This window comes from Callionymus lyra, chromosome 16 (assembly GCF_982586985.1).
Source record: "Callionymus lyra chromosome 16, fCalLyr1.hap1.1, whole genome shotgun sequence".
NCBI classification, from domain to species: Eukaryota; Metazoa; Chordata; class Actinopteri; order Syngnathiformes; family Callionymidae; genus Callionymus; species Callionymus lyra.
The window spans coordinates 6,371,477-6,395,485 of NC_141833.1; the positions used below are offsets into that span (position 1 = coordinate 6,371,477).

The following is a 24,009-nucleotide window of genomic DNA, read 5'->3' on the forward strand; positions in this document are numbered from 1 at the left end:
ACGTTTGTATTAATTATTTCCCAACAGAACAGGATAATTCAAGCAGATTTCTAGCAACAACGAATGAACACACTTCACACTGATGCACATCACAGCACGTATAGTCAACTGACTCATTCCCACAGCAGCCATTTTTTAAAAACTACATCATGCATATTCATCTCCATGGCAACAGGGCCGGAGGAGAGGTTGTGTAAAGTGGGGCGTCTCTCTATACGTCCTCTGCCTCCCTTCTTCTCCCGATGCGTTCAATTGCATAGATTCTGTTGTTGTTGGACCGGCTGGAAACTCTTCCAGTCCGATCAGTTGTTGCAGCCTCTTGGTCCACTTTGAAAGACGGCTGAGGGATTCAGGGCGAACTTGGTCCGTACCAGGTTTTCCTAGACGCAGAGAGATTAGTTTTTTTTATTTTCACATGCGATCACAACAACTTTGAGCATTTGTAACTAAGTAGTCCCTCGTCTCTGCTCAAACTTGTCAGTTATTCTGGCTTCATTTTTTTTTATTGATCTTTTCTCTGCTGAGTTCCATAGGCCTCGCTCCAGGGATATCTACTCCTACCATTCCTGACAAAACCCTTCGCCTAGGATGATCTCAACTAAACAAAGTGAGATGGAAACTTTGTCTGCTGCTCCAGGTTAGCAGTTTAGAGGTTAGTTTGTAGGTCTGAATTTAGTTCATCTTTGGATGGACTTTTGGGCTGAAAAGTGCAGAGGTAAAAGTAAAAGGAGAGCAAAGAAGTAATAGCTACAGATTTAAAAAGCACAAAGAAGAAGAATTAGCAGTCTTTTTTTAGGTAGGCCCCTTATCGTTCAGGCCGGTCCGATCAAAGAAACATAATAATTACATTTGAATATTATCTAAATTCTGTCTCTGTCAGCAGCAGGTTTGAGACTCAAGTCATTCTGGATTTGGACTATCAGTCTCAAAGGGCAAACTCTTAAGAGAAGGGAAGTTCAAATGTGTTCTATGACATTCAAGCATTTAGTCTCTTTACTGTTGCTTCCTCCCATATTGTTAATGTAAAATCTTGCATTCAAGTGCTGACAGGTTTTCCAGTGCTTACATTTGATGCAGCTCAACCTGCTTCTCTTTTTAAATATGAGTTTTTGGTTCACTCTTTCTACTGACATATGCATTTAAATAATAATTTAATAATAATATATATATACATATATATAGATTTTAAGTGATTTGAACTGGCAACTATTCTTTAATGCTGACATTTGTTTCCCTTATTGTGATGTTGTGGTCCTGTATCTCGGATACATAAGGTCAGAATCATCAGAATCTAAACTTGAAGTTTCCGATGTAACAGACTTAATTTCGAGGGGAAATGTGGGCTATTTCTCTTTTTAGGGGCTACATTTTTAGTTTTTTAACTCGGCCTATTGTAAACTATGTCAATGTTATTTAGGGCAAGATTTTTCCTACTGTAACTTTTCCTTTTACCTTCTGCCAGTGATATTTTGTGGCTAAATTGTGTCTTCTAAAACTGACTTTATGGGTATAGTGTTTCAGTGAAACTAAAAGAAATCAAATGTTATTATCGAGAACACAATGTTCAGCTGGCACCCGTCAGTTCATTTGGTTCTGGTAGCAGCTGAACAGATTCTCTGAGCTTCCTAACACACCGTTCTACGACGTAAAACGGGAGCATTCGCAGGAGGTGAACAGTGGAACAAAATGATCTGTTTTTCATATATTTATCGAAAGATAAACTTGACAAATGAAAAGATGTGAAACAATGTTTCTGCTGCTCTGAAAATAGTCTTAAAATACAAAATACTAGCTTATCATCAGTAATGGTTTCTAAAATACGGAATAAAAGCCGAAAAAACCAACTGATTCAAATGAAAGTAAAGAAGTTAAGAAGAAAAAGAAAATCGATGGAACAGAAAGATGGTGCTGGATGTTTAACCCAAGACTTTTTGGAGAACACTAAAAATACTTCTGGCCCAGTTGCACGGAGAGTTCAGGACACTTTATGAAAGGATGAGCTGCTGGCACACAATCTAGATCACAGCAGAGTGGAGTGACACAAACCCCTCGGAGATGATGAGGATTCGGCCCACACACACACACACACACACACACACACACACACACACACACACACACACACACACACACACACACACACACACACGCCGCCAACATGACTCACAGCGTCTCTTCAAAGGTGTCAGACGGATTTCAACTCACGCCGGATCATACTGGAGACAAAGAACCTCCACCTCTGTGTGTTTGGGACGCATCGATTCATCAACAGATTGAGAGGCTGAGATTTAAATCGGCTTTTGTTGACGAAGGCGGCTCGGCAGCCGCCAACAGCCTCATTATTGCTCGCGTCAATTTGTCAAATTGTTCACCTCCGACAGGACAAAAGCTAATGACGCCTCATCAGTGGTTGTTCAATACAAAAGCGAACCTGCTGAACTCAAGATCTCGAGTCCTGAAGCTGCTTCCCAGACTTTTGACTTCCAGCTACAACCTCATTATTAAGCATCCGCATGAAAATTGTCATTTTTCATCAACACTGAGTGGAAAAGCTGCATGCAATCACGTTAAAAAGCCACATTTAATCCCTAAATCCACTGCTGCCTCTCTTTTCCCTCTTGCCTCCTATTGTTTTTCTCTTCTCATTCCATCTCTTCCTCCCTTCAACCCCTTCCTCCTGGACCGCATCCCATTTCCCACGCTGCTGAACACAACAGAGGATTGTGTTTTGCTAGTCTGGCGTAGATGAGCTGAGAGGCAGCAGAGGGGCGAGGGCGGGGAAGTAATGAGATGCAGCGTGTGATAGATAGTGACGGAGAGGCAGAGAAGTGGAAGAAGGCGCGTCGTTTGATGGATTATATGGTGAAAGTGCGATGTTGCAGTGCTGCATTAACAACAGAGTCGGGTGTGTTTGTGACAGCAAACCCAGCTACAAGTTGGAGTCAATGATCCGAGGAGAGGAGAATGATTTTGAAACTCTCGCCTGAGCCACTTGAATTCCTTACCCTTTTTTTTATACGGTGCCATGTGAGGCAATTTAATGCAAACAAATGCTGTGCAAAGTTTACATTTTTCAATTACATTCATCACAGTTCTAACATTGATTAACTTGGATTAATTATAATTAAACATTACTTTAAATAACCTTTGTTTTTGCAAGAGATTCAGGAAAGAAGGAGATATATTTACAAGCTAAATGTTTTGAATCAAACGCAATTAACAAAAAAAAATATTTAATCTACATTAACGTTTACTTCCTTTTGAACCAGCTACAAGCCAATATAATTTGTTTTGACTTGTAATTAAATTAATTATTGTGGACCAGCACTTTTTTTTATAACTTGTTTTGTTTTGTCTGTCCTGCTTTGGACATGGTCTATCAGGTACTCGGGATGTTTACTTGATGACGTTTCTCATTTTAAAGAGAACATTTTTTTCCACTGAATTTGAACTACTTTGTTATTCTAAAGTACCACAAGGAATTACGACGTACTAGAACGCACCAGTAGGCTTGTTCAGGAGGCATGCAGTTGGTGGAGGACCCTAGGCCTTTACTCCAAAACTTGATCCATTCCTTGATTCTAGGGACCTTGGGGCTCCAGTGGCTCATGGCCAAGTCCTCAAGTCCCCTGACACCCACTGACCCCTACCAAGGTATCTGGTCGGAGGGCCCTAAGAAGGGAAACCAGACAGCCACTTGAGTCCATCTGGCCCTGCTTAACCCAGGAGCCCGAGACCGAGAACCAGAGACACTAGAACGGGACTTCACTAAGTCCCCTCCTCTACATTGTGCTTTTGCCATGTCTTGTCGCTGTAATTAAAATGACACTGCATATTGTTCAACTATTCTTGGTAATGTTTGTTTCTCTACTGACAATACCATCTTTTTAACTAATGAGAAGAATCTTCTGTTCCACTGCTTCTATGTAGGGCAGAGTAATTAGAACCAGCAGCTCCTCCGGGCCACTTCCTGTTTTAAAAAACGCTGGGTCACTTTGAGCACCAACGATACAGATCGCTGCATCAGTACAACAAGAAACACGTTGCCATGGTGACCAAAGTCTTCAACCTGGAAACGCTGTTGGAAGAACGACGCACCCACCTCTCCTTTCAGTGTGGCCCTGAGCTCGGCCGCCTCATGTGGGACACCCGGGTGTGCATCAGAGAGTGTGGTCGTGGTGGTCCGTGTGGCACCGGCGCTCACCGGGGGGTCGGAGTGTACGTTATTGCTCGCTGAGAAGATTGTACTCCCGCTCTGGTGAATCCCAGCAGATCTCTGAGCCCCGCCGTTGTACGCCGCCTGGTAGCTGGTCTCCGGTTGGATGTGGAGGGTGTTCGTACCCGGGTGGCTTCCGGGAAGTCCGGCAGGTTTTTTGGCGCTTTTAGCAGGTCGGACACCAGTCCATGGCCTGTACTCCTGCCTGGAGACACAAGCATTTAAATACACATTATGAACCCCCAAATAAAACAGAAAAGGATTTAGAGATATGAGTCAGGCATCAGCTGGCCTACTTGTTGTGATCATTCACAAGACCACCAGGACAGACCGGATAATAAGCTTTTGTTTCTACTCGGGGTTAGCAATATGAAAGAATGTTCTATTAGCGTATGGACCATTTTATATTATGATAACGATATAGCACAAAATAGTTTTGCATAGAATTTCTGAAAGATGTTTGCTTTTTGTCACCCTTTCTTTGGGAAATTTGAATTGAATTTGAATTGATGAATGGCGTTGGAAGCGATAGAAGAGAAATGACGTTCCAAAGTTTGGGGTAACCCGTACAATTTTGTTTTTTCCATTAAAACTCACACTTTTTTTGATCAAAAAGTTGAACATATAGGCAAGACTTTGGCTCTTGCATAACTTGGAGCTGTGCTTTGGGTCATTGTCCTGTTGTACGGTGAGACTGGTTCCAATCCAGTGCTGTCTACAGGGAATGGCATGGCGTTGCAAAATGGAGTGATAGCCTTTCTTGTTCAAAATCCCCTGTACCCTGTACAAATCTCCTTCTTTACCAGCACCTGACCAGCACCAGACCTCCACCATGCTCGACAGATGATGTTCCAGCATCTTTTCAATTGGTCTGCGTCTTACAAATGTTCTTCTGTGATCCAAACACCTCAAACTTTTTTTCTTTACTCTGCCTAGAAGGCCAGAATCCCAGAGTCGCCTCTTCACTCTAGATGTTGACACTGGTGTTTTGCAGGTGCCATTAAATGGAGCTGCCAAAAGAGCACCTCTGAGGCGCCTATTTCTCAAACTAGAGAATCTAATGAACTTGTCTTATTGCTCAGTTGTGCACCGGGGGCCTCCCACTTCTTTTTCTACTCAGGAAAAGCAGTTTGTGCTGCTCTCTGAAGATCCTAGTACACACCGTTGTAGGAAATCTTCAGTGTCTTTTTTTTTATTACATGGATTATCCTTGAATTCTAAGAACATGAAAGTTTTCTTTTTTTTCTGGCCATTTTGAGAGAACAATGGAACCCACAACTGTGATGCTCCACACACTCAACATGCTCATAGGGAGGTCAGGTCTTATCGTTCATCGGCCTTCTAACACAATTAGCAAACACAATATTTCATTAGAACACTGGAGGGATGGTTGCTGGAAATAGGCCTCTATAGACCTATGTAGATATTCCATTAAAAACCAGACATTTCCAGCTAGAATAGTCATTTATGACATTAACAATGTACTTTCAAAATAAGGAAATTTCTAAGTGACTTGAAATTGTCCGTTTTTCCGGGTGTCAGATTTGGCCCGATTTTTTTTTTTTAAGTCGTAACATATGTGCAAAGTGCAACTTATTCCATTATGGGGGTTGCGGGGGGGGGGCCGGAGCCTATCCCAGTTTCTTCAGGAGGGGGGGGGGGACACCCTGAACAGGAGGCCAGTCTGTCGCAGGGCACACAACGCACGCAGCCTACAGACAAGTTTCCAATCAACTTCTTTATGTTTTTGGACTGTGGGAGGAAACCGGAGTTCCCGGATTTGGACTAGAACAAATAAAACATTTTTGCATTTATCTAATTTTATTATTTGGATTTTCTCCACAGCCATGCTTAAATGTTTGATAGGTATTAAGAGGTTAATATTAAGCAGGAAAAAACGTATTATATAATTTAAAAAAAAGAAGAAGCCAGACCGTTTTGGATAAAAATATCGTAGGTCATTTGACATTGTCTTGGAGTACATCGCTCCAAATAACTTTTAACAAGTTGTGAGATTCTGGGTCAGTACCTGTAGGAGCTGGTCTTGCTCTCCTCCAGGGTGTCCAGGGACTGATGAACCCGGCTCTGAGTGCTGTTGTCCTGGGACACGTTCTCCGTCCTGTTGGCACCCGCGGCGATCCAGGGGGGGTTATCCTTCCTGGGGATGGGCCAGGGTTTGAAGTCCTGCTTGTACTGGGTGACGCTGGAGAACGGGACCCCGGGTGGCTGGTGGTCTCCTCGGGGAGGGCGACAAGTCTCCCTGCGCACCGTGAAGGCTTCCCGGGTCCCGCCGCCGCCGGCGCCGGCTGCCGCTCGCTCCGACACCAACACCTGCTTGGCCACGGACCGAACCTCCTGCTCCCCGATGTCCGAGTAGTTCTGGATGGTGAGGGGGACGGACAGGTCCGATTTCTCCAGCTGGTCCCAGAAGCGAGCCAGGCAGCAGACTCTGCTAATACACGGCCAAGCCATGGCACGGATGTGAAGTGCAGACGCAGAAATAGAAAGAAAAGAAAAAAAAAGGCTTTACATCCAGAAACTGAACTCCTCTCGTGTTCGATCCTGAGTTCTTACGATCCCTGATTCCATCTCAGCAGAGAAGAGGAGCCGGTCCACCGGGGAGCGTCTAACCACGTGGTGTGTAGTGGCTCCACTGTGCAGAGGAATGTGTTGGAGCGACTCCTCACGTCTGACACTTCCATACCATAATCTATGTCCCAATCTTTTTTATTTTACCTTCACAGTAGCTCGAGGTTTCCTCTGAATGTTCTCTTTGCAGACTTAACCAAACTGCTGGAGCTCTCGTTCTACTACACAAGTGCAGCTCTTCAAGGACCCTCCCATTCCGCAGTGGTCAGTACCTATCGCACCGCCTTTTTAGTCGCTCTTAGGTTGGCTTCTCCTTCTTTTTTTTTAGTGTTTTGAAATGATAATAACGTCTAGTGTGTGACACAATGAGTCTTAAGTCCTCTAAAATAGAATGTCATTGCTGAAAGTACCCGAAGCTCCAGGGGCCACATTTTATACAGTGTAAGTTGTGAGGAGCCATCGATCAAAAATAGAAATGGCGAAAAGCCTGCACACAATGGGAAACAAACAAAAAAAACAAGTCTCAAGTTACTACAACGCAAATATACAGTATATATTTATATATGTATATATATATATATATATATGTATAAAATGTGGCCCCTGGAGCTTCAGGTACTTTCAGCAATGACTTTCTATTTTAGAGGACTTAGAGGAATTGTGTCACATACGACGTTGTTATCACTTCAAAACACTAACAAAATAAATTTTTGGATTTTTTTGATGGGCAGACCTAATTAAAGAACACATACACGTAAAAACAAAAAACCCATTTATATAATATTGATGTCGTTTTTTCTATATTTATTCAGAATTGAGCTATAAATAATAGAAACAAGTAAAGAAAAACATATGTTTTTGTTTCTACATAATTTAGAACTCACAGGGGCCACATGAATGCAGTCTAAGGGGCGCACTTAGTCCAGGTCTCCTGTTTACCATCACTCATCCACCTCTGAATTAACGGGAGTTAAAAGTATTACAGTACTGCTATCTGCTGGTCACTGGTCAAAACTGCATTTAAGTAGTGGCCAAAACATTTTGTATGGTATAGTTAATTAAATCCAATTAAAACCGTGACCTTGATAAAGAAGTGTGTTTTCCTCTTAAAACGTACGATTGTTTGAACACTTTATTTAGGCTCATAACTCATCTTACAGTTTGTTGACAAATCTTTGCTGAAAAAACAAAAACAAAACACAATGCTGTCCATGGTGCTGAAAGCAAATAATAACGTCAGTAAAGGTTATTTTTAAGGCGCCTTCTGGACCAGGATCACAAAGCGCTTTAACAATCAAAAACAATACACAGTTAAAATATATACTTTAAAAGGTCAAGACACATAAGACATACACAAGAGTTCCAGAAAATCAAGGAAAAGCACAAATAAAAATGTCTTAAGATGTTTCTTGAAGGAGTCAGTAGATCCATCAAACACAGAGGGAGAGGAAGATCGTTCCAAAGCTTAGGAGCAACAGCCTGGAAGGATTTCTCTCCTCTGGTCCTGAAACGTGTTCAGGAACCATCAGTAGATTCTGATCCACAGACCTCAGAGCCCGAGCTGGGGTGTAAGGCTGGATCAGATCAGTGATGTAAGGAGGAGCCTGACCATGAATAGTTCTGAAAGTAAGAACCAGAATTTTAAAGCTGATCCTGAAATCCTATGTCATAACTAATGAACAGAAGTCCTGCATGAGGTCACAATAATACAATAAAATGGACATAGGCGGGTTTGTCACAAGTGGTCAAAGGATATGTCAGGAACTTTTAGTCCATAAACTATGTGAGTAAATCAGGGCGGGGTCTAGGCAGGGGCAAGAGGGGTCCTGACACAATGCCCCCTCAAGATTTGGGGCTGCCCCCTCATACATGCCTGTCTAGACCCGGCCCTGGAGTAAATGCAATTTTACTAAATAATGTTGCGCTTTTATAAGGTTATTAGTGATGCTTTTTGTGTATGTCGCAGCTGTAGCTGCAATGTAAAGAGACTTGTGCACTGGTTTTGGTTCCTCACTAAGGGAAGCGCTTATTGTTGCCATGGAAACCACACAGACTCGTAGTCGTAGTGATATTATTAGTGATACGCTGATGTTGTGCTCATTTGATATTTCTCTTAACGTCTTATATACCTACAACAGAACATGGTCGGATCTATGTGGATAAATGACTTTAAAGTAGTTATTAAGAGTTGGATAAATTCAAACGAGCGCCCCTGAAGGCTCATGTATGAATTGCATGGCCCGCCACGGCCGTTTGGAAAGGTTTCCCATAAATAGCCAACATATTTACATATATATTGGAATAGTTCAACTTTACATGTTACTTGTAAAAGATCTTTATATGAAGACATTTTTTAAATCCTCTTTTTAATTTGTCTTGTGTGTGCTTTTATATCTTATCGAAATGTATATAAAATGAAATATTTCTTAATTTATTGAATGGTATAATGGCTATTTTAAATAGTAAAATATATGACAGATGCAGTCTTTATATTAAAGGAATTCAAAACAGTGAAATAATTCCGGGCAGAGAAGTTTTCAGAAATTTCAGTTTTATATATCTACACTCAAATGTTTTTATTTTTACTTTGTTTATTTAACTATATTCAACTTTTTCTGGCTGATCATTCCTGGCATGATAAATATTTTTGCATTACTCTATTGACACGGTTAAAAAGCACGAGTGGTTGTTTTGACGGATTGTCCCTGAATGCAACATACTTCCGTAAACCTCCTGCTCCGCCCACTGAGTGGAAAGAGAAACTCAAACCTCTGTGAAAACAAAAGGTATCTGTAACCGAACGACCCTGTAAGTACAGCAACGATTAAGTATATACGATAAACCCTCGACTTGGGCTTTAATAGTCGCGTTGAGTGCTCATGATAAAGAAATAAAGAGGTTTCTGTCGCTACACGTGTGTCTGGGGGTACATAAACAACGCATGCGCAGTAGCACAACTGTCATCTCTTGGCTACAAATAAAGATCGACCATATATTATATGTTTAAAACATACTGGTATGTTAGATCCATGAATTAAACTTTATATTATACACCTCAAATTCGTTGACTCAATTGTCATAATTATTTTATTTTACACTAAATCTGTTCTCCTTCACGGTCACATTAAAAAGTGATTCAAAACAACATTTATTTGCTCTCAACCTCTCTCCCGTTCCAGTGGTAAGTACCTGATGTAATATACTAAAGCTTACATTACTGTTTATACACCACATGACGCTGCTGCCTCTGGCCCAGTTGTGAAAAATAATATTAAATAATAAATGTGTATATTTTAAGTGGAAGCTGTGCAACATTCTTTACCTCACACTTCTTTGATTTGTATATATTGTTTGTTTTCGTAGTTGACATGGAAAGCCTGCCCAAGAATAACTTGAGATATAAAGATGTGGACTACTGGGATGAAAGATACAAGACGGAGATCTGTTACGACTGGCTGGGAGATTTTTCCAAGTTCCAACATCTAATCGAAAAACACATCAAGAAGGAAGACTCCATCCTTATGCTTGGTAAGTCGATTCATTTACTTGCTTTTTGTAAAAAAAACTCGAGTTAAGTTCTTTAGAACAAGTTGGGCTCACTAAAGTTTCTTTTGGATGCTGGGAACCTCTTTTACTACTCGTCGCCCTTAGTCAAAATTATTATACCTTAAGATAATTTTATTATAAGTATACTTATCGTAAAAATAGTAAGTATTCTAGGGTAACTTGTACTGTACCAAAAGTGTTATAAATTGGAAAATTTGAAGTAAACTGAAGTATAATTTTGGTTATATTAATCTCTATACTATTAGAACCTTAAGTGTTCTGTTCAGATTGTTTATACTGGTGTTTGGAGGTACATAACATTCGAGTATATTTGTCAAATAAAGATTCATCAACCATTATAGGCAAGACCACAATAATAAAGTTACAAATCCTTAAAAAAAGGGACTAGAACTTGCCTTATGAAAAAGGTATTTTGAATGTTTCAATTTTTTGTGTGCATGTCTTTAAAGTACATCGATAATGCAAATGAGCACACATTCTTTTTGCTAAAAACCTGAACTCCAGTACTGCATGATCATACACGTATGGATTTATGATGAGGGGATGATGGCTCAAAGCAAATATTTTAGCTTTGTATTGTTTTTGATTGTTAAAGCGCTTTACAAATAACCTTTACTTTACTTACTTACTTCTAAGTCTTCTAATGTCTTTCTAGCAATAACACAAGTCTTTGGTCTTCTGCCACTGATCACCACTCCCATAATGCTTTGCAAAATTTACTACTGGACCACCACAATAATACTGTTTCACAAAGAAAAAAATAATTCTAATGTAAGTGTGACTACAAGTATACATCAGTGTTCTATTTTGATGCATGTATCAAATGTAAACTACTTTCCTTTTAGTATATAATAAGTATACTATCAGTACACTTGAATATACCTTTGCTTTCCGGATGCCTAAAGTAAACTTCTTGTCAAATATGTTGTAATTTACTTGACTCTCCACTAGATGTCAATGTCTCCTCAACGATGAGTACCTGCTGGCTGTCGCTGGGAAATTTGGATATTAACAAAAATGTTGCGTTGTCTCTTATATTTGTTCGTATTTCACTATCCTTCAAATAATATGTAAAGACAGCCCTGTATACATAGTGTGTATTTCAACAAAATAAAAAAAAACCTTAAGTAATGATGTTTTATTGTTTTTGTGTACAGACAAAGCCACCAGCTGTGAGTAGGTTATGCTGTTACCTTCCCAGAACCACAGAGGGCTCTAGTGTTCCATCTCTTTCATTGAGTCTTTGTTTATGTTATGTGTTGACAGCTCTTTACAGTGTCTGAGCGAACAGAGGAGGGGACACACTTGTGAGGTTGTCAAAATCCGTGAGTTTTGTTGTTGCTCGTCTTTTGTGTCGACAAGACAAGAACGCTCAGATAGCTGCGAATACAAGGAGGTCTCTTCTGTCATGTCGTGTGCAATCCTCTGGTACTTTGCCGGCCTCAAAAGTCGTGTCGAAAGATCTGACTGACGGCTACACATGGGAAGGAAAACATACTTTTTTTCTGTGCATTCTGAGTCATACGCCCACCTACAGCAGCTTGAGTGGGCTCAGATGTGGGAGCATCCTCTGCATTACACTGCAGCAGGAACAACACCTTCTCACTGCGTGTGAATTTTTACCCCCATGTGAAAGCAACTGTGTCACTAGCTAGAGCTCTCATTTTTGCCAAATTTATTCCCCCAGCACGTTCCCCACAGACATGTATTCATATGAAAACCTACTGTAAAGATGCGAGGCGTCACGTGCCGCGAGTGAAGAAGCTCTTAAAAGCCCTCAAATCTGGTCACGCTTGGACAAGCGGCTGCCACAGTCACACGCGTCTCCTGAGAGACTGTTGGCTCGTATAAAATGCTCGAGTGAATCGCTGTCAATGTTCGAAGAAGCATAACTCGTCTCATAAAAGGAAGCGGTGATTAAATGTCGCTTGTTTATGATTGAAGGGAAGAGCAATTTAAGGGATCAGATTTGTGCTTATATCTGTTACCAGATGTCAAAAACTATTTGTATGAACTGTATTGAAGCCAAACTATTAAAGTACATTTCTTCAGAGTATCTGCAAAAATGGTGAATTGTGAACAAATTCAAACATTGGCAATGGTGAAACAGAGATTTAAGGACACTGCAGTTACACTTTTCAGGCACGGGGGGTAGCCAGAAACAAAATTATCAATCTTACATACTCTTTAACTTTAAGGAAGTTGACAATTTCAAAATGTTATAGTATTGTTAATAGAAGACCTTGATCTAAAATTATAATCTAAAAAAATATATACAAATGTTTGAATCATTTCGTACCAATTGCCAACACTGAGTGTAGGGTTGTAGGGTTCCATCCCATTATTTACTGTAGTTGACGCTCTTATTTATTTTATATTGAAATAGGCGAAACCTAAATTCTTCAGTTTTGATAAAACTTCCGTACCCCACTTTTTGATGAGAGACTTTAAACCACTTCTCTAATTGTATGTTAAAATGCTAATTTTCAAGTTGTCTATTTTTTTTCTTTACTTTTCAGAGTCCTATCATAAAATTTGAGAAAAGCAGCACCTTAAAAAATATATATTTGTAGACTTAAAAAAGCCATGTAAACCAAAACCAAATGTCAGATTGAAAGTATTGTTTCCGGGTTCCCTCCAGTGTCAGAACGGTGTAACTGCAATAGTCTGACTTTTGATGTCACATTCCAAATCTTCCTGGTAATGTCAAAAAGTCAAAATCTCATAACTTCATATGAAAGCACTAAAACAGTTGCAAGATCTGCGCCCAGTCTCGGTCAGTTTCCTCCATGCAGGTTGAGAATTGTGACTCCGAGGGATCTGGGCTCTCATGAGCCCGTAAGTCAAAGCAATTGGCCATGCCTAATGCGAAGTGCCATTGAAGCGAATGGAATATATGCAACATAATCTCCCAGCAACCCTTTGTGACGGCTAGTGCTCTGGCTTTCGTCTGGTTTTGAATGCACGTCTTTGTGTGTCCATACATTTTATATGAGGCACAGAAAAGCCTCAAGGTCATACGAGATCCGTCTATATGTACCAAAGACTCAAGGACAAGGATTGTCAGAAGATTGAAACCAGTTGGAAAAAAAAAACGACCACTGATGGTCATTAACATGCTGAACAAGATTAGCTCGGGGTCATGTGTGTCACAGCCTCGCATCAAACACTTCTCCGACCTCCCATCCGACCCGTGTACGTTTTAGCAGCATCACCAAGCAATTGCGACCATCAGTTCACACAGGATCCAGTTTCCAGTAGAAATTTCATTGCTCGCTCCCCCAGGCCACTGCCAGTGATGTAATGACCCCACGTATTTCAGGACTCTGCCTTGGCTCCCAGGGCGGACTCTGGTGATGTAATGATTGTGTTACTGTGGGTTGTGTGAGGAGGAGATGTGCTGTGTTCCCTGGCAGAGTCCATCTGCCCAACATGTTCTCATCACTGTACCTGATACCAAGTGGGAAACATCACCACCTTTATGAGCTTTAATGATCGCCGGCCTTTTCAAGGATGGGTTGTTTTATATAGATGTCCAAACTATTGATATCTTCTCAACGTTTGAAATTAAGTCAAAAGAATGTTAGTGTATTTATGCTTGAATCTGTTAAATTTAATATATATTTAACCTAATGCTAATCTATAGATCATGAGCATAGTTCATTTATAGTTTGTATATAACAAAAATAATTATTCGTTTATTTATATGTTGAGAATTCAATTTTATCCATCCTTACATCGTCTCTTTTTTCCACAGCCCCTCACAACAGTCTCAGTATATATTGAGACCCCATGAGTAATTAAACAGCCCCTTACTGGTATATAGCTTTATTGAAATACCAAAGGTATTTTTTGGGGAAAAACATAACCCCATACTATTAGTTGAATTAATTTGCTGGAAGATTTTCCACTTATACAATACCTTTTGGGAGCCTAATACCACCCAAATCTGAGCTTTGTTATTTACTTAAACGACTACTTATGTAGTATAAGATATGTTGTTATAAGATGTATTTGCAGAGTTGGTTATATAAGTAACACTTTTAATGTGATCATATTTATGTTGGCTAAATTTAAAAAACAAAACAGTATATTCCAGATCAAGGGACAAGGATCAGAAGATAACTTTTTGCAGTAGCTTTTTATTGCCATCTGGATCCATAATTATGTTGAAGATTCCTTCGCTTTTGTTGGTGCTGCACCTAGGGTTGAAATAAATTGATACAGCGATATATATATATATATATATATATATATATATATATATATATTTACTATCACGTTAATGTATCAATGTTCAAAAGCACTGGATCGATTTAATTTTTTTTGTTATTGTTTCGTGGTTTATATTTAAAGTATATTTTAAGTGTGTGCGAAATAACTAAATAATTTTTTCAATTTCCGACTAACATGCAAATATTCACAGCGTTTGTTAATTTAGGTTTTTGCTATTGGACTTCTGGCTGCTACATGGGAGCATTTCATTCCCTGCAGTGGAAGGAACAATGAGATCCTGGTGATGACTGAGGACGAGAGGATATACATGCCTGCTCAAGTTGCTCTTAAGGCTGAGGTTTGGACATATTTTAGTTCTATTCATTCGACAAGGAAAGAGTGGAACATTCAGAAAACATTAGTCAAATTAAGTGTATCTTAAAACTGCTCATAAATATATTGTATTGTGAGATTAGAGCTGGGGTGGGCAATTAAATTTCCTCTGGGGCCACATTATATACTGTGACTGTTGTGAGGGGCCGTCAATCCAGAGGAGAGCGAAGAGCTAAAATATGACAGAAAAACTTTGAAAAAACAAAGCAAGTAAGAATAGTAAAGAAAGAAATATCAGCATAAAATAAACCTGGCTATGTCAAAACACCTTTATAAACCTTTCTAGTAAAAGAAAATGATGGGAAAATAACCGATTTCTCTAAATATGATGTCAATAATTTTGATTGGCAAGATATTTACATAAAAGTAAAAACAAAATAATCAGAAAGGACATTTTTTTAATATATATATATATATATATATTCAGAGTTAATACAACAATAAAATCAATATTAAATTGAAAGCTGTCGGAAATAATGTCTACTCTGACCTCTTGAGGGCCGCATGAAAACAGTCAAAGGGCCACATGTGGCCCCCGGGCCGCACTTTGCCCAGGTGTGGATTAGAGTATCAGACCTCGTGAGCTCCCGTTCTTGCTCACACTTACTGTGTGTCTGGAAATGTGTGTCTTCTAGTTGTAGACAGATGTGGAGTCCACTTGTAAAAGTCAGACCCTGGAGAGGTTCTGAGGGGAACACGGGCTCTTCTCTCAGAGTAGGTCAGTGGGGCGACCAAGTCAAAGCTTGTTGCTGTAGAAGTGTGTTTGATGTCGTCAAAACTACACGTTTCTAAGATAATATCACACATTATAAGGTATAATTGTGTTAACGGTGAGTTTGTTTTCTCTTCACTCGTCTGTGCCTTCTTTTGTCCCCCCTTTATGAAGATGGTTTCCTCAGTTGTGCATCTATTTTTGCAAAGTTATGAGGAAAGAAAGAGTAATTTCATGGCTGCTCTCCCCTCATTGATTACTTGGTCCTCCCCGCGGTGGTTGGAGGCGGAGCATGTCTGATCACATCAGCCTGTATCAACTCTGTCCTCCCCCCTGTTGCTGCCCTAGTTTACTCTGGCAGTCACCACCAGGCTTATTTCTTTCTTCTTCTTTCTTTCTCTATTTAACAGTAGCCCGACTTCCGTCAATGTGCTGCTGCGGGGTCTTTTGAGGCTCACCCCCGTCTGAGAAGTGTGTCGACGTGTTAATCCGTGTGGTATCGGGGTCCCGCGTGCCGCAAGGATTTGTTTTGCTTTTCCAGCCGTCGGAGAAAAGGTGGTAGAACGGCACAACAAAAAAAAAAAAGCAGAGGGTGTTTTTTCATCTGCAGTGTCCTCTAATCTCCCTCCCTCCACCCCACACCATCACACTCCCACCCGCCTGCTCATTTACACGCCTGCACACGGGCGGCAACTGCGGCATGTGAATGAGTGAATACAAGTGAATGAAACGGGTGCAGTAACAAGCATCTCATCCTTCAATATCCCTCATCCCCGTCTCCTCTTCTTTCATTTGAGGGGGGCCCTCATCATGCAGCAGTCAGTGGGTAGGGGCAAGCCCTCCTATCTCCTTCTCCTCCCACTTTTTTTTTTTTTGCTGCTGTTAGGAGTGGTTCTGTTTATGAATGAGCTCCACAGCCGCAGAATGTGAATGAAAAATAAGGAGGCGAAGGGGGGGGGGTGGGGGGTGCAGGTTGAATGAAGCACAATCTAAAATTGAAGGCTGAATGGAAATGACTGCAGGAGGAAGGGGGTGGCGGCGGCGTGGAGTGAATAATAAGATGATGGACGGCAGCGTCTCAACACCATCTAGGACCTCCATTCATGTTATAGCCGGATGGTTTTTGTCCACTGTACCCCGGATGGGTGACGGCGTGACCTGCCTTCCCAATGATCCAGTGGGAATCACCAGCGTCCACCTGACTGACATACACGCTTCTGCTCGCCTGTGCTGCGTGCTCTGAATAATAACCGGGTTCCCCGGGCAACCATGCTCGGATGATCGATGGTCCTAGCCTTGATAAACAGAGCGCCTGTGTGTGTCTGTGTGTCACCAGGTTTGTAGTGTCGCAGTCATTCTTTTTTGGTGGGGAGGAGGTATCATTGCTCATCCTCCTAAATTGATATTACGTTGTTTTTTTAACTGCCTTTTGTTACGTCATATTTACCTCAGAATCGGTGACATCAAACGCCCTTGCTTATCAACCACACACACTTCACATCACTCATTCGAACACACACACCCGCTTGACTAATTCACTCGCTATAATAACCTGGCCACTAGAAGGTGAGAGGCGCCGTCGCTGTTACTCACTTCCAGAGAGACATCCAGAGCAAATGAGACTCTCGACAAGCAGCTACTTTATTTGATTGGACTTGATTTCTGTTCAGAAGTGAGTAGGAAAAAAAACAACATCTCGATAAGTGCTTTATAATTTGGCTGTTGTACACAGTGTTTACCTCTGAGGCTCTGAGAGTGAAATGCCAGGGATTGTAACTTCACTCTTGTCTTGAAAATCTGAATAGTTTATCTTCTAAGGTGGACACGGTTTTCGAGGTACATCTTACTACCATGTTATCAGTGTTGGGAGTAACTTACTTCATACACCGTAACACGTTTATCATTACTGCGATTTGACAGACTCGATACTCTTCAGGTGCAACTCATTATTCCACTATATACAACACCTGTCTATCCATTGTCATCATTTATTTGGTGGTTGATCATTTGTATTTACACACTTTTTGATTTAGATAATTGTACTAAATGTACTTTACGTCACACTATTTCTCACTGGTCTGTGCCCATAACGATAAAAACCTGCCAGATCCTAGCAATGACTGAGAACAAGAGGATACAGTCGACCCCAGCAGCTTTCAAAGCTGATGTTTGGAAATACTTGGGTATCCTTGTTCCTACAGTATCCTTTTTGTATCGTGATGTGTATGGTATTGTCAGATTATTGCTAATACACATCCTTACTTGGCACTCCAATTATAAGTATTTGCAGCTCCTCATGCATTTTGACTCGGCCCCCCTAGTGGTAGAGCATGTAAAGCAGTAATACATACGATTAAAAACATTGTTACTAATGCAGCACTACAAAATGCAAACATTGAAAGAGTTGTTTAACTTACAAAAGTAGAGTCTATCATAATCATTTATTGAAATCCTCTTTTCAACTGACAGGACCCTAGAGCAGGGGTGGGCAATTACATTTCTTCAAGGGCCACATTAAATTCTGTGAATGTTGTAAGGGGCCATCGAGAAAATCCCTAAAAAAAGGACAAGCGTCATTAGGCCGTGACATTTATTAAGCTAAATAAGCTGCAATTTTATTCTTGTATGAGTTTTTTTCAAAACATTTCTTCAACTAACTTTAAATATTTTGAGGGATTAATATATACTCAAAGAAGTATACACAAAAAGGAGGGAAAAGGTAAATAAGTGTTGTAAATGAATAATAAATACAAAATACACTTTTTAATGCATTAGAACCATTTATACATGATCATACTTTGACTGTATTTATGCGGCCCTTGTAATGTCAAAGTGCCGCATGTGGCCCCCGGGCCGCACTTTGCCCAGGTCTGCTCTAGTGCATTGATGAATGGTACTGATGACAACGGTTATTACATATTTATGCCATATGAACAGGTTCTGATTTGATTTGTCCTTCATAACTCTGCAGAAGAAATGCATTTTTGCAGCGTCACTCTCCATGTCAGAAGACGAGTGTGTGTGTGTGTGTGTGTGTGTGTGTGTGTGTGTGTGTGTGTGTGTGTGTGTGTGTGTGTGTGTGTGTGTGTGTGTGTGTGTGTGTGTGTGTGTGTGTGTGTGTGTGTGTGTGTGTGTGTGTGTGTGTGTGTGTGTGTGGGGGTGTGTGTGTGTGTGTGTGTGGAGATATCGGGCATCGCAACCTCCCTCTGCACACTGCTGCATCACATTACCCTCTTCCTCTCTCCGTCTCACCTTTATGTTCCCTCTCATGCTGCAAAGAGGAGGAGTGTAGGATGAGAGGAAGATCTGCAACTGTTCTGCTCTCAGGAGTGTGTTTGTCATGCAGACGCTTGCAGAGCATTTCTTTTTAACGTTAACCACAGTGGATCTGGAGACAGTTTAAGACTTGTGTGAAGTAACTACTTCAGGCTGTAAATGATTTTTGACTTGTAACACTAAATATTTTAACACTCGATGACGCACAAAGAACTTAACTGTTTATATGAACTCAGTTGCTGAAGGCAAGTTTGTTTGCTCCACTGTCAGAGGGAGAGCGGGACTGGGAATGGTGTCGTCAATCTGGCAGCACGTCGTGTACGCAGGGAAAGCCCTGACGGAGAGAGAGCTGCGTCATAGATGTCCCTTTACATCCAGTGCGTCGCAGTGACGCACTCTAGCAGTGCTGAGGTTATTTTTGAGTGTTTGAAGATCCGGATCCCCTTTTTTCTTTTGTTAGAGGTAGGATTTTAAAATTTTTTTTATGGCTTGTAAAGCCACTCCAGCTCTTGTAAAAGGAAATAACATTTTGATTGATTCCATCACCAGAAACCCTTATGACTCCATTTACATCAAACTACATAAGAACCAGGTCACCTGTCATGCAAGTTGATATCATGGCTAGTGCTGCTAAGGGGCCGTTCAACAGGCAGGAAATGATATAAATTAGAAAATGTAAAATGAAAATTCAGATACATTTAGATGACTGGATGTTGTTGTTTCTTGGAGAAAAAATTGTTTTACTGTCAGACTAAATTATCCTTCTTTTTATTGGTTGGCCTGTCTTTAAAATATTTCCCTTTTCTCTAACATACAAAACTTTGACAAATGTGGGCTGAGAAACTTTATTTTGATTTAAATTAACATGGCAATTTAATAGACTGCAGTACAAGCGCCGTATAAGTACGATTTTGTCACCGTAAACTAACCAGACCAGACGCCTCATGTACCAAGAAGTTCGTAGATCTTCTACTAAATATGTCCGTAAACTGAAATCCAGAAGATGTCGCAGCACAAAAATATTCGGGTGTATGAATCTGTGAGCGACACGAATTTAGGCACTTATCTATCTATGTCTATCAACGTAGACTTGTTTGTCCCTTTCCACGCCCTCTTTTACATATGCAAATCATATTTAAATGAGGGCTGCACCTGTCGATCCTTCCTCAGTGATCCAGAACGAAAATGGGGAGAACCAAGAAACCTAACTTCATCGAAACTGAGACGGAGGTGTTGCTCACAGAGGTGAAAAAGTTCGAAAAGAAAAAGATCTGAGTGGGAGTCAGTGTGTGTTGCGGTCAATGTTGTTGGATGGGAGCAACGCACCGAAGTAAAAAAAGTGGTCGTACATAAAGGGAGATGTAAAGCAGAGTCCTGCGGTGATGTTAGGGGGGGGGACAGGTGACAACTCAGTCACCCCTTTTAAAGAGAGAGTGGCTGCTATAATCGGCGACACTGCGATCTCAGGGCTGAATAACAATACCCCCCCCTGTCCTGTCCAAGCAGCACCACCGCCTCTTGTGCTGACTGATGCTCCTTTCCACGACTGACCGAGAGTGAAGGTCATTATATCTCCGCTCTTGGTCAGTCTGAGGGTTTTCTAAGTGGCGTCATCAGCTGTTAAGTTGGTATCCGCAGTCGCCTGTCGTCAAATAAAATCAGAAAATAAAATGCAACGACTGGATACTTTTATTCTCCACATTTTTGAATCAAACACACTAATTGCAAAAAAGAAATCGAAAGTTTAACTTTAAACGCCATCTGTGACCATGAAATGTTACATTTGTAAGCGCGCACGCTCTAAACGCATCAAATATTTTTTAATCGGTTACAAAATATAAGAACTCACCCAGAAGCCGACCATCCCGCACGGTACCCTGCAGCAAGAATTCTAACCCGCTCTAGTAGGAGAACTCACATTTCTCCGATCCTTAAAACTCTTCACTGGCTTCCAGTTTCTTTCAGGATCAACTTTATAATTCTGGTTCTTACTTTCAGATCTATTCATGGTCAGGCTCCTCCTTACATCAGTGATCTGATCCAGCCTTACACCCAGCTCGGGCTCTGAGGTCTGTGGATCAGATTCTACTTATGGTTCCACGCACATGGCTCAGGACCAGAGGAGAGAAATCTTTTCAGGCTGTTGCTCCTAAGCTTTGGAACAATCTTCCTCTCTTTGCCCTTGATGGAGTCTACTGACTCCTTTAAGAAACATCTTAAGACGTTTCTATTTCTTCAGGCTTTTCCTTGATTTTCTGGAACTCCTGTGTTGTTCTCAGTATTATCTTAAACTTTAAAGTATATACTTTTTTGAGTATTGTTTTGATTGTTTAAGCGCTTTGTGACCCTGGTCTGGAAAAGCGCTTTATAAATAAATATTACTTACTTACTTACTTACTTGTAGTCTGTTCCGCAGAATGTATGAATAATGCGTTGAACCAGGCACCTCGCCACAATATTGGTAAGTCGCATTTGCGCTTCCCATATGAGCTGCACATGAATTGAGTGCAAACTTTTACGGTACAAATAAACATACTCATTATCCGATGGCGCTTTTATAGCAATATGTGTGCGGTCGATGGCTCCCACCACATTAGGAAACCCTGCTTTCGCTGCAAATTGTGCTTTAATGTCGGCCTGTTCAGCTGGATGGAACTGGGAATTTGACATACCTGTGCTGATGATTTGCTCCCACACGACCGGCATGGCTCGACTGAGGGTCGACTGGCACAGTTTAGATTTGTCAGCCAGCTCCCTCTGGAACTCCCCGGTTGCCAGGAAATGGCTCCTCGCTGTGCACCATGGGGTCTTTCCAGTATTGATACATATGGACTTTGATGTGAAAGGTGGCTCAGCACCATTTTTGTGCGTATATCCCCTTAGTACATGAGGCCCCGGGTGTTTTTAGTGGCATCAAACTGTTTTTGTCAATGTAAAGTAGCTCTAAAAAAGTTTTAGCTGACTTTGTAGTAGGTGGCTGGATAAACAAAAGTTGAAAGGGATAAAGCACCTTTCACAGTGTTGTTTATTATAAGTACAAATTGAATTAGTAAAACTTTCTTCTTTCCATTACATTGTTGTTTTTGGCACTTTTTTCATTTTTGCACTATTTTCTGTGACTTGTTAATGGCTTGAGATCCACATGTTTACATATCTGAATGGTTATTTATTAGGAACAGAAACAATTATATACGGCCAATTCTATGAGTGTGGTGTTGCTAATACTATACAATGACTCGCAGTATGGTATGAAAAGAAAAAAATCGCCCCACAGCGTTCAGGCATATGACGAATACAACAAAAAATAGTAAAAGACTGCACTTGAGTCAAGGAACTCTTTTCAAATCACTTCAAACGTCTTAACCACCACAGTACACGAAGGTTGAAGCTTTTCTCACTGGTTGTTGCTAATTCTAGCTGTCGCGTTAGGAAGCCATACATGAAGATGTTTAATTCTTCAAAAACCTTCTGAAACCCAGATGGAACAACAGAGCCATATAACCTCTTCTTGTTTTTCTTTTATCTCGTACCTCAAGCACGAGGACCAGCTTATTCGTGGCTGGTTTAGGTGAGGTAACATAGATCCCGGGGAGATGCGTAAGATTGAAAAAAGTGACTCCGTCCAGTTACAGGACAGTATTACTGCAATGTTGCAGGTGGTATGTTTTTTACAAGGACAGAACGGCTCTTGTTGGGTCTTGGTTGTCATTATTCCAAAGGTAGTTTTAGTGGCAAAGCTAGAATAGATCAACACTTTTTTAAATGACTAAATGTGTTTTTATTTAAACCTTAACCGGAAGCAGCCATTAAGCTACTTGTCCTCAGTTCCCTCCTTCTGTCCTCCAGTGTGAGACCAGCAGTGCAGCTTAGTCTTAAACTATACTGATCCCTCATTCCTTTGCATTTAATAGGATTGTGAATAGAAATTGTTACATAATCCTTTTTTTTTGTAAGACTGCAGACACGCGTGCGAATTCACCTGCGTTCCTCCATTTTCTGTCGGCGTCTTCTATAGAACATTTTCTTCACTTCAGTCTGTCCGTTATTCTTTGTCTGTTTTAAAATGGTTTATGTCCGTAGTGCACAAAAGTCCTTCTATCATTGCTTTTTTTTAAGGCTGTAAATGTTTCTCTCTCTGGCCCACTGTTCTGATGTTGCATGCATGAAAGCGTCGGATTCTCGTTACGATCTTATGTAAGACTATTTTCTTTTGCACTCCCTCCTGTCTGAAAGTGTTGCACTCCAGGGACGCACAACTACAAAACCTAATTTGTTAAATGCATATAATTAAATGAAACGAATAAACAAGTAGAAGTTAATCATTTAAGTAAAATGAACAGGAACTTGATTGATTAGAAACAGAACTACTTTGTTTTACTTGTATTTTTTTATTTTGACAGGGGTTGTCAGACTAACATGTTCAGAATAAGCAGAACAATCCTAAGTGTTTAAATATGTTATAAATCAGACATTAGGATAAAGGTAGACATGTGTAAGAAAAGACTGCATGTTGAACAACAAAAATCATCAGCTGTTTTGCACTCTATGACATTCCTGACATCAGGTTGATTTCTTAAGATACCTTATCTTTGTGTTAACATTTGTTTAGACAAAGTATTTCTTCAAATTCAAAAAATATGGCTAATGTGAACCCAGAAAACGCAACAACCCTGCTGCTCTCGGCAGTTGCTGTATAATGTTGAAGAAAGTGCTGCGAGATAAACACATCATCCAAAACTTGAATCTTCTGCCTGTTGCCATGGAGACCTATACCCAAAGAACATATTGATTTAAAACAGATTCTACAGTCTATAAAAATCATCTTCTTGTTTTCAATTTTTGAGACTGATAAGAAACCACCAGACCATCACATCACAAAATAAAGACAATTGTATTTGAAACTGTTAAAAAATTTTTTACGATTTAAACGATTTTTTTATATGAAAAAGGAAAAATAATGTAACTTTACCTTTAAATGAAAAAGTACAGATCAAGGACAGTAAGATGGTTAAATACAAGCAAAAGAATATTCTTCTGAACC

General features: G+C 40.4%; 2 protein-coding genes across 2 annotated transcripts in view; one reads left to right on the forward strand and one right to left on the reverse strand.

Annotated features, from left to right (window-relative positions):
• Positions 1–7: 7 nt before the first annotated feature.
• Positions 8–6,946, reverse strand: map6d1 (MAP6 domain containing 1). Its single transcript, XM_087811316.1, has 3 exons — positions 6,246–6,946; positions 4,103–4,421; positions 8–380 (listed from the first exon to the last, which is right to left on the reverse strand). The coding sequence occupies exons 1-3, from the start codon at positions 6,686–6,688 to the stop codon at positions 303–305; spliced, it is 840 nt and encodes a 279-aa protein (XP_087667442.1). The 5' UTR covers positions 6,689–6,946; the 3' UTR covers positions 8–302.
• A 2,598-nt stretch (positions 6,947–9,544) lies between these two features.
• Positions 9,545–24,009, forward strand: part of ece2a (endothelin converting enzyme 2a) — a 78,804-nt gene continuing 64,339 nt past the window's right edge. Inside the window, exons 1-2 of the mRNA XM_087810518.1 lie at positions 9,545–9,613; positions 10,169–10,333. Of these exons, the coding sequence (XP_087666644.1) occupies positions 10,174–10,333 (160 nt within the window). The 5' untranslated portion in view covers positions 9,545–9,613; positions 10,169–10,173. The remainder of the gene's footprint in view (positions 9,614–10,168; positions 10,334–24,009) is intronic.